At 33.0% G+C, this 14,384-nt stretch overlaps 1 protein-coding gene across 1 annotated transcript in view; it reads left to right on the plus strand.

Moving 5' to 3' along the window:
• The window catches only part of LOC137654225 (serine protease 44-like), a 142,642-nt gene that overhangs the window by 124,093 nt on the left and 4,165 nt on the right, over window positions 1-14,384 (plus strand). The window contains exons 3-11 of the mRNA XM_068387861.1: window positions 870-1,089; window positions 1,596-1,687; window positions 4,215-4,318; window positions 5,358-5,491; window positions 7,448-7,492; window positions 8,019-8,511; window positions 9,187-9,316; window positions 11,806-11,941; window positions 12,521-12,642. Coding sequence (XP_068243962.1) covers window positions 870-1,089; window positions 1,596-1,687; window positions 4,215-4,318; window positions 5,358-5,491; window positions 7,448-7,492; window positions 8,019-8,511; window positions 9,187-9,316; window positions 11,806-11,941; window positions 12,521-12,642 — 1,476 coding nt within the window. The remainder of the gene's footprint in view (window positions 1-869; window positions 1,090-1,595; window positions 1,688-4,214; window positions 4,319-5,357; window positions 5,492-7,447; window positions 7,493-8,018; window positions 8,512-9,186; window positions 9,317-11,805; window positions 11,942-12,520; window positions 12,643-14,384) is intronic.

Here is a 14,384-nt window from a genome sequence, read left to right on the forward strand (position 1 = left end):
TTGATGTTTTTCTGTGAGATTTCTTTTTATAATGTAAAGAATGAGGAAATCCTTGTGGTTCCATTGATGTTTTTCTGTGAGATTTCTTTTTATAATGTAAAGAATGAGGAAATCCTTGTGGTTCCATTGATGTTTTTCTGTGAGATTTCTTTTTATAATGTAAAGAATGAGGAAATCCTTGTGGTTTCATTGATGTTTTTTAGTGAGATTTCTTTTATGTAAAGAATATTGAAGACTATCACATGGAAGAAACCACAAGAGTGGATAAACCTCTATAAAATCTTTTACCGTTAAGCGTGAGAGTAAACTTTCTGAGTTTTTTCCTATATAACATACTGCACGATTCAGTAGATTATTATTATTATTATTATTATTATTATTATTATTATTATTATTATTATTATTATTATTAATCTACATCCCTGGTTGGGAAAAAAGATTGTTACAAGCCCAAAGGCTCCATCGGGGAAAGTAGCCCAGCAATAATAATAATAATAATAATAATAACAATAATAATAATAATAATAATAATAATAATAATAATAATGATAGCAATGATAGTAATAATAATAATAATGATGATAATAATAATAATAATAATAATAATAATAATAATAATAATAATAACTTGAATGTAACACCAAGTCATGTCTAATAATCTTGAGTATTAAAAATCCAGCTATATACGTTGTATATTTCAAAAATACATTTTTAACAAAATGAGTCACTTTGCAAAAAGTGCGAAAGCTCCTGTATTTTTTAAATATACAACGTATATAACTGAGGATGTTTAATAATAATAATAATAATAATAATAATAATAATAATAATAATAATAATAATAATAATAATAATAATAATGACAACAGAATCAACTTAGTAAATGGCCAGCGATACTGACTGATGCGGAGGAAGTGTTCAAAAGGACCAAACAAAAGGAATATACCAAAAAGAAGAGAAAGGAGAAGAGCAAGAGAAGGAGAAAGAAATTGAAGCTGAACAAGGAACTGCCGGCCTACATCAGGAGGGTGGCGTCGATGGTAGCGCCACCCCTCAAACAGCGGCCGTCCAGAGAAAAGAAAACGAAAAGTGAGAATTTCTCTTTTATGTTTTTAATTAAATTGTCGGATTATTTATTTTTCATTCATTTATTCATTCATATTCTCATACAGTTTTTCTAACAACTTACATATTTGATTTATTTCATTGAAACTTGATTGTTTAAATGCAGAGAGAGAGAGAGAGAGAGAGAGAGAGAGAGAGAGAGAGAGAGAGAGAGAGAATATACACACGTAGGAGCAAGAAACAAATTGTTGGTGTGTACTAATGTTTATCACATGATTGCAGGCTTCTAAAAGAGAGAGAGAGAGAGAGAGAGAGAGAGAGAGGGGAGAGAGAGAGAGAGAGAGAGAGAATATATGCCCATATAGGGGCAAAAGGTAAGTATTTGGTGTGTACTAACATTTATTTCCTGATTGCTGGCTTCTAGAAATATGTTTTTGGAGAGAGAGAGAGAGAGAGAGAGAGAGAGAGAGAGAGAGAGAGAGAGAGAGATTAATTTTCAGAATCCTTTTCATTTCCCAATTTTTTTCCAGAGGTCAAATGTGGAAATTCCTACACCGTCGGCAGCAAATCGAAATATCGCATCAAGATCTTCCAACGTCAACCTTGCAGTGTCATCTTTAGGGTAATTTATTGCTTTAATAATCTAATTTATCAATTTATTAACATATAAATAAATTGGGGTTCGAGTCCCGCTCAAGCTCGATAGTTTCTTGTAGTGTCTGCAACCTCACCATCTTTGTGAGCTATGGGTAGAGGGTATGGGGAAGCCTATATTTTATGTCTACCCACTGAGTCATTAGCAGCCATTGCCTGGCCTCACCTGGTTTTATCTTGGGCGAAGAGAACTGGGACGCTGATCATATGTATATATGGTCAGAGATGGGAGTTTATGGGGATCCTATAGGCCTAACTGCTATGTCATCAACAGCCATTGCTTGGCCCTCCCTAGTCCTAGCTTGGGTGTAGAAGGGTTATGGGCGCTGATTTTATGTATTTATGGCTAGTCTCTAGGGCATTATCCTGCTCGATAGGGCAATGTCACTGTCCCTTACCTCTGCTATTCATGAGTATCTTTGAAACCTTAAGGGAAGAAAGTCAACCTCTTCCTTCTTAATTTATTACTGATTTAGAGCAATGAAGGTTGATAATCTTTGGCAATTCTTACAAGTGACTTGGAAAATGAAGGTAATTTTTAAGTTCAGTGAATTACAATTATTAACAATTATTCTATTTTCATTCTGCTTGAATATTAGATACTGAACTTTTGTCTTCCCTATATTATTTTTTGTTAGAATAAAATATTTCAAGGGATTTACCGATTATCAGCACAACTAATTAAAAGGAAAATATAATAGCATAAACTATACATATTTCTTGATAAATGGAGGAGAGGCAGAGGTATTTCCTGCGATAAGCCAAAATCAAACTTGTGTTCAGCAAAAACAGGTGATTCGTTGCAATAGACATCAGTTATTATAAGAAATTGGGTTTTCAAAATACTGTATTCTGAGAGTGAAATCATCTTTTATGGAATGACCATAACAGTTTGTTAAACAAAAACCCACTTCTGACCCAAACGTGTCCCGAGAGCCTATGCATGAGGAAATTAGTAATGTAAGCTATCGTTAAGAACATAGTGTATATAATAGTATTTGTAATCAAAATTACAGTTCAGATTTACTGTAATACCATGAAGTTAAAGTTATGTGATTTAGAGAGAATATTTTGGAATAATTATATATAGTGTTGTGTGTAACCCCTGAGGGCTTTGAGAACAAAGCCCTCAGAGGGATATTGGGAGTTAAATGGCAGGATAGGATTAGAATTGAAACTATGAGAGATTACTCGAGTGCCTTGTGTGGATGAGATCATGATGAGGGGTAGATGGAGATAGTTTGGGCATGCTCTTCGCACTCCCCAAGAGATTAGTTCACCAAACATTTAGCTGGGCTCCACAAAGCACTAGAATAGTTGGAAGACCCAGATCTATGTGGCTGAGGACTATGAAGCGTGAAGTAGAAGATGATGAATGGAGAAGTATTGAATTAAAAGGTCAATATAGAGGCGACTGGCGAAATCTAACCCAGACCCTTTGCGTCAATAGGGGTAGGAGGAGATAATGATGATGATGATGGTGTAACCCCATTTTTTTTATCTGCCAAGCTTTATAGGTTAATTTTTGTCATTTCATTTGCATCTCGGTCTCTCAACATCTACTGTTTTCTATAGAAGCCGAATTTGTTGGCAATAATACTCTTAAGTATTTTTGAAAATGAATGTTCTTGGTAAGAGTTGTCTATTTATATATATATATATATATATATATATATATATATATATATATATATATATATATATATATCCCTATCTATCCATCCATCTATCTCTATTCTACTATAAACATTCCTCTATCGGTTTATATACCTATGTAATTGTTTATATATCCATCTATTTATCTTTATTTATCTATATGAGTATATCCATCTATGTATCTTCATCTATCTATCTATACGAGTATATTTATCTATCTATCTGTACGAGTATATCCATCTATCTATAAAAGTATATCTATCTATCTATACGAGTATATCCATCTATCTATCTATACGAATATATCTAACTATCTATCTATACGAGTATATCCATCTATCTATCTATACGAATATATCCATCTATCTATCTATACGAGTATATCCATCTATCTATCTATACAAGTATATCTATCTATCTATACGAGTATATCCATCTATCTATCTAAACAAGTATATCTATCTATCTATACGAGTATATCCATCTATCTATCTATACGAGTATATCTATCTATCTATCTATACGAGTATATCCATCTATCTATCTATACAAGTATATCTATCTATCTATACGAGTATATCCATCTATCTATCTATACGAATATATCTAACTATTTATCTATATGAGTATATCCATTTATCTATGAGGGAATGTCTATGTATCTAACTATCTATCTATCTATCTATCCATCTATCTATCTAAAAGATAATCACAAATCATTAAAAGCCATTCTACATATTCCTTCATCCAGCAAATCCTATTGAAGACCACACTTATCTGCCAATCATCTACCTGAATAATAATAATTTTTTTTTTTTTTTTTTTGCTTTTTGCTTTAGGCAGTCAAGGGAGCATCTATGAAACTAGTCTGCACGACAATATCAGTCGGCGATTGCGGAGATGCGGAATACCTCATCTCGGACGGCGAAGAAATTCCGCATAGGTAAGCTTAACAAATAAGGGATATAAGGTTGATTTTGTTTTTTTGGATAAAAAGGGCCAAACTGTAAAGCGAAATTTATTTAGGTTTGGATTAATTTTCAGGGGTAAAAGATTCCCTTTTTCCTCCCCAAATTTCAGACACGGATATGGGAATATTGGTACTGTTTTAATTATTTAAAACATTAGCATAAAAGACTCCCATTTTCATACCAAATATTCAGAAATGAATAAAGAAATATCATTGGAACTGTTTTAATTACTCAAAACATTAACATAAAAGACTCCAATTTTCACCCCTAAATTTCAAAAATAAATAAATATTATTGGAACTGTTTTTATTACTTAAAAAATTAGCATAAAAGACTCCAATTTTCATACCAAATATTCAGAAATAAATAAAGAAATATCATTGGAACTGTTTTAATTACTTAAAACATTAACATAAAAGACTTCAATTTTCACCCATAAATTTAAAAAATAAATAGATATCATTGGAACTGTTAAAATTACTTAAAACATTAGCATAAAAAACTCCCATTTTCATACCAAATATTCAGAAATAAATAAAGAAATATCATTGGAACTGTTTTAATTACTTAAAACATTAACATAAAAGACTCCAATTTTCACCCCTAAATTTCAAAAACAAATAAATATTATTGGACCTGTTACAATTACTTGAAACATAAGCATAAAAGTCTCCCATTTTCATACCAAATATTCAGATATGAATAAAGAAATATCATTGGAACTTTTATTTACTCAAAACATTAACAAAAAAGAAATAAATAGATATTATTGGAACTGTTAAAATTACAACATTAGCATAAAAGACTCCCATTTTCCTCCTCGAATTTCAGACACGGATAAAGAAATATTGGAACTGTTTAAATAACTTAAGGAAAACCATAGCTTAAAACACTCTCATTCATCCCCAATTTTCAGAAATAAAGAAATATAACCGTAACTGTTATAAAACCCACATCATCAATCACTAACCCAAGGTCTATAGACCTTGCACTAACCCATCATGTCCCCAGGTATTGCGGTAGTGCTCCGTCCAACAAAGTGAGATTAACCAAGACGAATGAGTTGCTCGTGACCTACAAACCGTCGCAGGAGGCAAAGACTAGCGCTGCTTCGCCGGATGTGAATTGTCTTGTCAAGGGAAGAAGTAAGAGCTTAAGTAGTTGGTTCTGTTTTTTTCTTTATACTGTATATATATATATATATATATATATATATATATATATATATATATATATATATATATATATATATATTAATAGTCAGGCCTTCTCCATCATGAGGCTCAATACTACACAGTATCCATTCTATATATATATATATATATATATATATATATATATATATATATATATATATATATATATATATATTCAAATAAGCCATATATATTTTTGATACATTAATGTCTGGATTCTCTTAACGACCTCGGGATCAGAGCCCCAGGCGAAATCACACAAAGACAAGAGCTTGGCTCCGGCCGGGAATCGAACCCTGGTCGGCAAGCTTATATAGACAGTGACTAAGCCACTTGGCCGCCAAGTGGCTTAGTCGGCAAGCTTGTATAGACAGTGACTAAGCCACTTGGCCGCCAAGTGGCTTAGTCACTGTCTATACAAGCTTGCCGACCAGGGTTCGATTCCCGGCCGGAGCCAAGCTCTTGTCTTTGTGTGATTTCGCCTTGGGCTCTGATCCCGAGGTCGTTAGGAGAATCCAGACATTAATGTATCAAAAATATATATGGCTTATTTTAATATGAAAAACACGTAAAAATGTGCAAAATTTATCATATATATATATATATATATATATATATATATATATATATATATATATATATATGTGTGTGTGTGTGTGTGTGTATATATATACATATATATATATATTAATAATCAGGCCTATCCATCATGAGGCTCAATACTACACAGTAGCCTATTCTAGACGTTTTATTCCAGTTGTGACCAAGTTGTGGAATGATCTTCCTAGTCGGGTAGTTGAATCGGTAGAACTTCAAAAGTTCAAACTTGCAGCAAATGTTATTTATGTTGAACAGGCTGACATAAGGCTTTTTTATAGTTTATATATGATATATCTGTTTTGATGTTGTTACTGTTTTTTTAAATATTTTATTAATTGTTAATTATTTCTCATATCTTTTGTTTATTTCCTTTCCTCACTGGGCTATTTTTCCCTGTTAGGGCCCTTGGGCTTATAGCATCCTGCTTTTCCTACTAGGGTTGTAGCTTAGCTAATGATAATATATTTGCACATTGTTGTGTTTAGGTGTATACTTTCAGTATACAAAGATAAACTGTATGTGTCTTGGCTGATAAAAGGGTATTGTTCGTTTTGGGAATAGTCATAACTTGTAAGGTTTATCTCATATACAGTATTAGATGCTTAAATCACTAATAAACATTTATATATCTTTTAAAAAGGTTTAGTTCTGTACGTGTATGCATGTCAGAAACAAGTTAGCTCACAGTTCTGCCTAAAGATTTGATTTTCTTACAAGAAATGTTTTTTTTTTTCTTATGTTGAACAGGCTGGCATAAGTCTCTCTTCATAGTTTATGCATGACAGGTCTATTTTAACGTTGTTACTGCTTTTTCAACTAGGGTTGCAGCTTGGCTAGTGATAATAGTAATAATAGTAAATATAGCCACCAACATCAATGGCGAATTTTGGATGCAAAACCCACACTAGATAGAAAAATAGTTTTATACGATAATCTATGCCAATTGATTTTTAAGGTCGTGGTCTGAGTGGTAACGTCCCTGACTGGCGATCGCCAGACTGGGATTCGAGTCCCGCTCAAACATATTATTTTCTTTGGCCGCTGCAACCTCACCATCCTTGTGAGCTAAGGATGGAAGTTTTGGGGAGCTCATAGGTCTAAGTGCTAAGTCATCAGCAGCCATTGCCTGGCCCTCCTTGGTTCCTAGCTTGGTCGTTTATCATAAGTATATATGGTCAGTCTCTAGGGCATTGTCCTGCTTGATAGGGCATTGTCAATGCCCCTTGCCTCTGCCATTCATGAGCGGCCTTTAAACAGCACCTGAACTACTTCTGTAAAAACTAACCTTATTTTTTTTCTTTACAGAGGGTACTGGATACGTTGCCAAAGGAAAGCAGATATGTCCATTTAGTGAGTGTTATCGTTATCTGTCGTTATCATTATTATGATTATGATTATAATTCTTCTTTTCTTTATAATTATTATCACTGATATCATTTATCACAATGTACATAGGTTCTTGCATACAGCTTATCAACTAGCTAAGAAAGCTTACGTAGATTGAATATCCTTATGTAAAAAAGCTTAGCAAACAATATCAAGAGAAATCATAAATAGACGAATTTCTAAATATGCAGGCATATATAACATAGAAAATTAATCATTTGAAACGAAAATCACAAATCCAGGTAATCATTTGGTCTCAAAATATTTTGTTACAATAAGTTTAAAGGAATAAAAACTGATAATGTTGAAACTAAAGGTTTTCTTATTTTGATACTGTAAATAAAGTGTAGTTTATATAACACAAATACTCAAAGGGTTAAAAAAAGTAATGAGAAAGTGAAAAAATATTATGGATAACATTTGACTCATATTTCGATTACCACTATAGTATAAATAAATATTTTTTCTTCCCTAAACTATTAAAAAAAAGCATGCGGAAAAACCACTGCTACTGCTGAAGCTGAGAAACCTTACATTAAAGTAAACACTGTTGTTGAAGAAAAAACCACACCACGACTGAACACAGAATCGTCTCTACAAGAACCCAATATAACTAGAACCACTACTCAACTGAACGCACTTCCCAATACTACCATTTCTACCTCACCTGCGCTTTCGAATTCCCTTACCGGTGAATCTACATCTACTACTCCTATGCACGGGGCTTCCATATCTACAGCGAGTTCAGTTGGTAATACAACGTTAGCTAACGCAATCTGGACAAACTTCTCGACACCTTCGTTATCGCTGGAAGGGAGAAGTCGAGCCTCTCTTCGGATTCAAGGAGGAAAACCGGCAGACATTGGTGAATGGCCTTTCATCGTGAGCATCCTGATCCAGTTCAGGAGAGCTACTCTACCCTGCTCTGGCACTATCCTGACACCGAAGTTCATATTGACAGCTAGTCACTGCGTCTATGATGTGTAAGTGCTATGGGTGTAGAATACGGTTGGTATGGAAGGTACAAATTATTCCGTATGATGAACCAGCAGTACAGTACTAAAGAGGGTCATATTTGTGTATTTTGGAACTATTTATTTCTTCATGTGTGTAGGCCTATTTCTTAAAGCGTAAGCACAGCGTACCCAGGCAATACAGTACTGAAGCTAGGCTTATTTTTGTATTTCGAAACTATATTTTCTTCATATGATGAGTATTTCTTAAAGCGTAAGTACAATTTACCCAAGCCATTTGCAATATTATTATTATTAAGCTACAGAATAGTGTAGTAGTAGCCATTACGTCACTTCTAGTCTGATTATATCCCTCACTATTTTTGCAGCAGTTACGTGTTTTGTGCATTTTTCTTCCATTTCAGAATGTGAGAATATATTCAAGTAATATTCTATTATTTTCTTTTCTTTTTACCAGATTTATTATCCTCACATACATCTCCAGATAATGTTTGTATACAAACTTTCCTATGATTGAAGTGCTTACTCTTTAAGGATTGTATTTGTAAAGCTTAAATCTATACTTGTCCTTTGCCAGATTTTTTCTTTTTGAAATTTCCAGTATACATTAATGAATAAAAAAGAAGAAAGTTCCACCTATGTCTCATGAAAATCACAATTTTTCAGTGGAAACATAATTTTCAGGAATAAAAAGAGAGACCGGATCAAAGTGATTGCGTACGAGTACAATATGAAGACCAAGGATGAGACACCCAGGCAGACGTCGTTTGTCAGAAAGATAATTTTACATCCGGAGTACGATTACCACACGCAGGTATATTCACCGAGACTTTCTTGGGGGTGTTTGTCCTATGAATCACTGTTTTGACGTACCGTTTATTTTGGAGCTTATGGGTAAAGGCATTTGCTTGATGTTTTTCACCTAATACTTATGATTATATGAAAACCAACAGCGAAAAACATTAAGTCTAAGTAATTTACACATGATTTTTGTTACTTTTTTTGGATGCATATAAGTTACATTCTAAAAAAAAAAATTCTAGCAACACTGTCATTTTCAGTAAGCTATTAAATTTGTCCAGAAAATCTAAGCATATTCCAGATTTCTCCTCTCTGAGAAATTAACTTTTTATTCAAAAGATTAAAGATTTTGAGAAAAAAAATTGATTCTACTTTTGGGTACTCAAAACTAAATCAACCAAGAATCTCATTTAAATTTGCGTGAAACAGCTCTTTCCAGGAAGAAATTGTTCTGAAAGTTTAGTCACGATCAAATTAAAAGAAAGATGCTTAAACTTCTTTTGAAAATTGAAAAACAACTGTATAACGTATATTATACAGTAAGCCTATTTATAAAGTTTACAAGAGGGTAATTTTTCAAATTCCAGGTTAAGTAAATTATAATTTTGTATTTACTTACACTTCCTAGTAATCCCTATTTCAATGCCTAATATGCGTAATGATATATACAATCTAGTATATTTTTTGGGACACAAGTACGAGTTGAAATATGAAAAACTACAAATATACTAGTTATACCTAAATACAAGAGAGCTTCCTTTTTCTGTTATATGATAAGGTCTAATCAAAAGGAAGGTTATCATTTGAAAGGGGGACTAAAGAAGATAGTTCGTACAATTTTGCCACTTTCCTATGGTCTATATTGACTTAGAGGTTGAAGAGATCATATAATAGATTAATAATTAATCCATAAATCTGATAAACCTATTATGACTTAGGCCTAGGGTACTCCAAGATGTTTTATAGTGACAACAACACCAAAAATATTGCTAACTTAATTAATTTCAGCCATTAAGGCGATTTTAAATTCTGGTGAGCTCAATATCGTATTTAACTTCATTCCATCCACAAAATCTATTACAAATAACTATTTTAAAGTCTTCGTAAAAATAGGAAAGGTAATATAGCATCTGATGTACTGTACGGTTGACAGATAATTTGGTAATGTTTGAGAGTAACTAATGATTTACAGATACATAAAATTGAAATATTTGGTAATAGATATGGTATTACCACAATTAAGTCACCTAAGTATTCAAGTTGTCAGATAGATTAAGCGGATATACAAGCCTAAGGTATCACACCTAACTTAACCCAACTCGCCATGTGCTTACATGTCGAGCAGCGTCGAAGCTCTACCCCTTTGTAAACATCTTCCACTCGCAAACCGATTCTGAGTTCCATTACCAAATTCGGTCAATATTCCATTAAAAAGTCACCAATTAATAATCCTCTGAAAAATAAACTAATAATCACTATCCTTTGACAAGAAAAAAGTTATCTATGTTTCCCTGAAGGAAATTTTTGATATAATATTTATAGAACTATGAACTAGGATGACTAGGCTAACGACTTGACAACAAAAAAACATTTGATCTTTGTTTACTAGGAAAGAACATCAGCAATCCTAACTGGCAAGAATCATTTTGAAGTTCTCTGTAAGACTATTGTTTTTCTAAAGTAAATAATCTGGTCGATGTCCTCTATTATTGTCTATCTTCTTGTAGTTCTTCAATAGGTCCCTTTCGAAAATAATCCATTTATAGATTTTGTAAATATATTTTCTTGACCTATTACTTGATGGGGCCTTTTCGAAAATCCCCCCTTAATACATTTTTCAAATACACTTTGTTGACCTATAGCTTGAACATATAAACTTTGTTGACCCATAGCTTGAACATGTGCATTTTGTTGGGCAATAGCTTGAACATATACACTTTGTTGACCTATAGCTTGAACATATAAACTTTGTTGACCCATAGCTTGAACATATGCATTTTGTTGGCCAATAGCTTGAACATATACACTTTGTTGACCTAAAACTTGAACATATACACTTTGTTGACCTATAGCTTGAACATATACACCTTGTTGACCTAAAACTTGAACATATACACCTTGTTGACCTAAAACTTGAACATATACACTTTGTTGACCTATAGCTTGAACATATACACTTTGTTGACCTATAGCTTGAACATATACACTTTGTTGACCTGTAACTTGAACATATACACTTTGTTGACCTATAGCTTGAACATATACACTTTGTTGACCTGTAGCTTGATCATATACACTTTATTGACCTATAGCTTGAATATATACACTTTGGTGACCTATAGCTTGAACAAATACAATTTATTGACCTATAGCTTGAACATATACTCTTTGTTGACCTGTAGCTTGAACATATACACTTTGTTGACCTGTAGCTTGATCATATACACTTTATTGACCTATAGCTTGAAGATATACTGTTTAACTGTTTGTCTCACCCAAAAGAAAGCCGATATTGCCCTGCTGTTGCTGCAAAAGCCTTTTGTGTTTGGAGAGGGAGTTAGTCCGGTCTGCATAGCACCACCTGGAGACTACGTGGGGGCCAGAGTGGTCATCCTTGGATGGGGTAGTCTCAAGTTCCGTGAGTTCTCCAATTCGAAAATATAAGTTTTACTATAGATATAATATCAGAATTTAAAATACTTTTCAAGGTAATCAGTATCATCCTCTAATAATATTTAATTTATGGTTATCTAAAATTGTCTTTTTTTTCATATGATTTATAAATAACTTATCTGTTTCAGTAAATTTGATTTTACGTATTCTGGAGAGGGGCATCATTTGTGAGGTGATTTCAAATGAAATACCCAGCATGTATTTGAGGATTTTATCTCTTAGTGATCAGCATACATTTTTTTAGACAGAAGGTTTTAAAAAGAACCAAACAACACTGAAAAATGTGCACAATACTTTAGGAAAATTTCTTTTAAGAGTTAGGCCTACTCATTTTCTCAAAATGACCCTGAACATGGATCTGAATAATGTATTCTCGAGAGAGACATATTTCTGCAGCTGATTTTATACGAAATACCCAGCACTGTATTTAAGGGATTTTATCACTTTTTAATCAACATATTATGCATGAAGCTCAGAGAGACTTTCTTTCAAGAGTTACTAATTTTCTAAAAAGGACTAAAAATTAATCTGATTTTTTTCCTAGGAGGAAAAGATCCAGACGTTCTACATGAAGCGACTCAAAAAGTAGTGGACGTACACGAATGTGCGAAGAATTACTCTTCCTTGCCTGATGAGGACAGTAATTTTCCTATTACTAGTGACCATGTAAGTATGATAAAGTATATTCATAAGCAAGGTTTGAGTGCTATAGAATATTTTCATTTAGGTTAATTGGTGAGGTCGATGTGGTAACGTCCCTGACTGGTGAACGCCAGACTGGGGTTCGAGTCCCGCCCAAACTCGCTAGTTTCTTTGGTCGCTGCAACCTCACTATCCTATTGAGCTAGGGATGGTGGTTTTGGGGGAGCCTATAGGTCTATCTGCTGAGTCATCAGCAGCCAGTGCGCCAGTCCTTGGTCCTAGCTTGGGTGGAGAGGGGGCTTGGGCGCTGATCATATGTATATGGTCAGTCTCTAGGGCATTATCCTGCTTGCTAGGGCAATGTCACTGTCCCTTTCCTCTGCCATTCATGAGCGGCCCTTAAACCTTTAACCCTATTAATTGGTGATTATCTGTTGTCATTTTTGTTTTATTAGGCTCTCTTTTCATTTCATGCTAGACTTTCTTCAGACACTTTAGGGCTAATCCTCCCTTTACAGTGTTTCTACCCTTGAAGTTTTTCTACTGCTTTTATCTTCTGCATTTTCTGGCAGAATTCCTTCTTCATTTTCTCAATCTTACCAATCTCCATGTTAAATTGATTTTGTCTTTATTTATCTAATTTACTTACATTTTTACATCATAGTTGATCATTAAATGAGCTTTTATAGTTCTATCTAGGATAAATGAAATATGACTCGAGTTATTAATTCAATTTATTTATAGCATGAAGGTTATAACTAACTTTTGTAATACAACAATTTAACCATGTTTTGTTAACTTCAAGGTGGTCCGAGACTGTAACCAAATCTAATGAATTGAGGTAATAGAAATATGTTAATCAACTGAGATGTCCCTTAAAAGATAGCCAACATTGTTGATATTACCAATAAATATTAGCTTTAGGGCAGAAACCTGATGTATGTAGAAAAATATGGATGATTCTGCTTATTAAAAACATAAGCTTGTTCACTAGAAAGTCAGGAGATTAGAAGTATTTCAAAGATGATTTGCTAATCTAAACAGGAATACCTGAACCTAGCATAGCATGGGTTTAGCCCTGAAGTCAAAGCTTTGTATTAAAAGGATCTTATCATTATCTTTGTCTACAGGTAATCATACAACGGCCTTTCTATTGGGATATAATAGACTCTACATACATTCATATAACAACACTTATCTTAACTTTGTGATATAACATTTCAATGCAGTTGTGTTCATAATTATTCTGGTAATAAATTAGAGTGAGCATATTCTTTTGAAAAAAGTACATTCACGTCACCTAAATTCCAGTGCCCCTTTCTAGCACTAATCATATATAAAAACAGGAAAATAGTAATTATGGACACCATGACAAGAATATCCTCTGAAAAAGAAAATATGTTGATTACTATAAAGAAGAGTTGAGAGTTGAAATATTAAAGCAATTGCTTACTTTATGTTTGGTTGATTTATCATTGTATATCATTCTCATATATTATATAACAAATTCATTGGCTCATTTTGAGTAGCTAAGATATCGTTTTATTTGCATTGTCATTTAGTTTAGTCAGTCCATAACTTAAGTAGTTGGACAGGTGTACAAAACTGAAAAACTTAAATCCTAAAGGGTGTACAGTTGTTTCTTTAAACAACAAAGTGAATCTTCTTGATTAAAACAGTAAGGATGGATCATTCTCATATATTATATAACAAATTCATTGGCTCATTTTGAGTAGCTAAGATATCGTTTTATTTGCATTGTCATT

This window comes from Palaemon carinicauda, chromosome 15 (assembly GCF_036898095.1).
Source record: "Palaemon carinicauda isolate YSFRI2023 chromosome 15, ASM3689809v2, whole genome shotgun sequence".
NCBI lineage: Eukaryota > Metazoa > Arthropoda > Malacostraca > Decapoda > Palaemonidae > Palaemon > Palaemon carinicauda.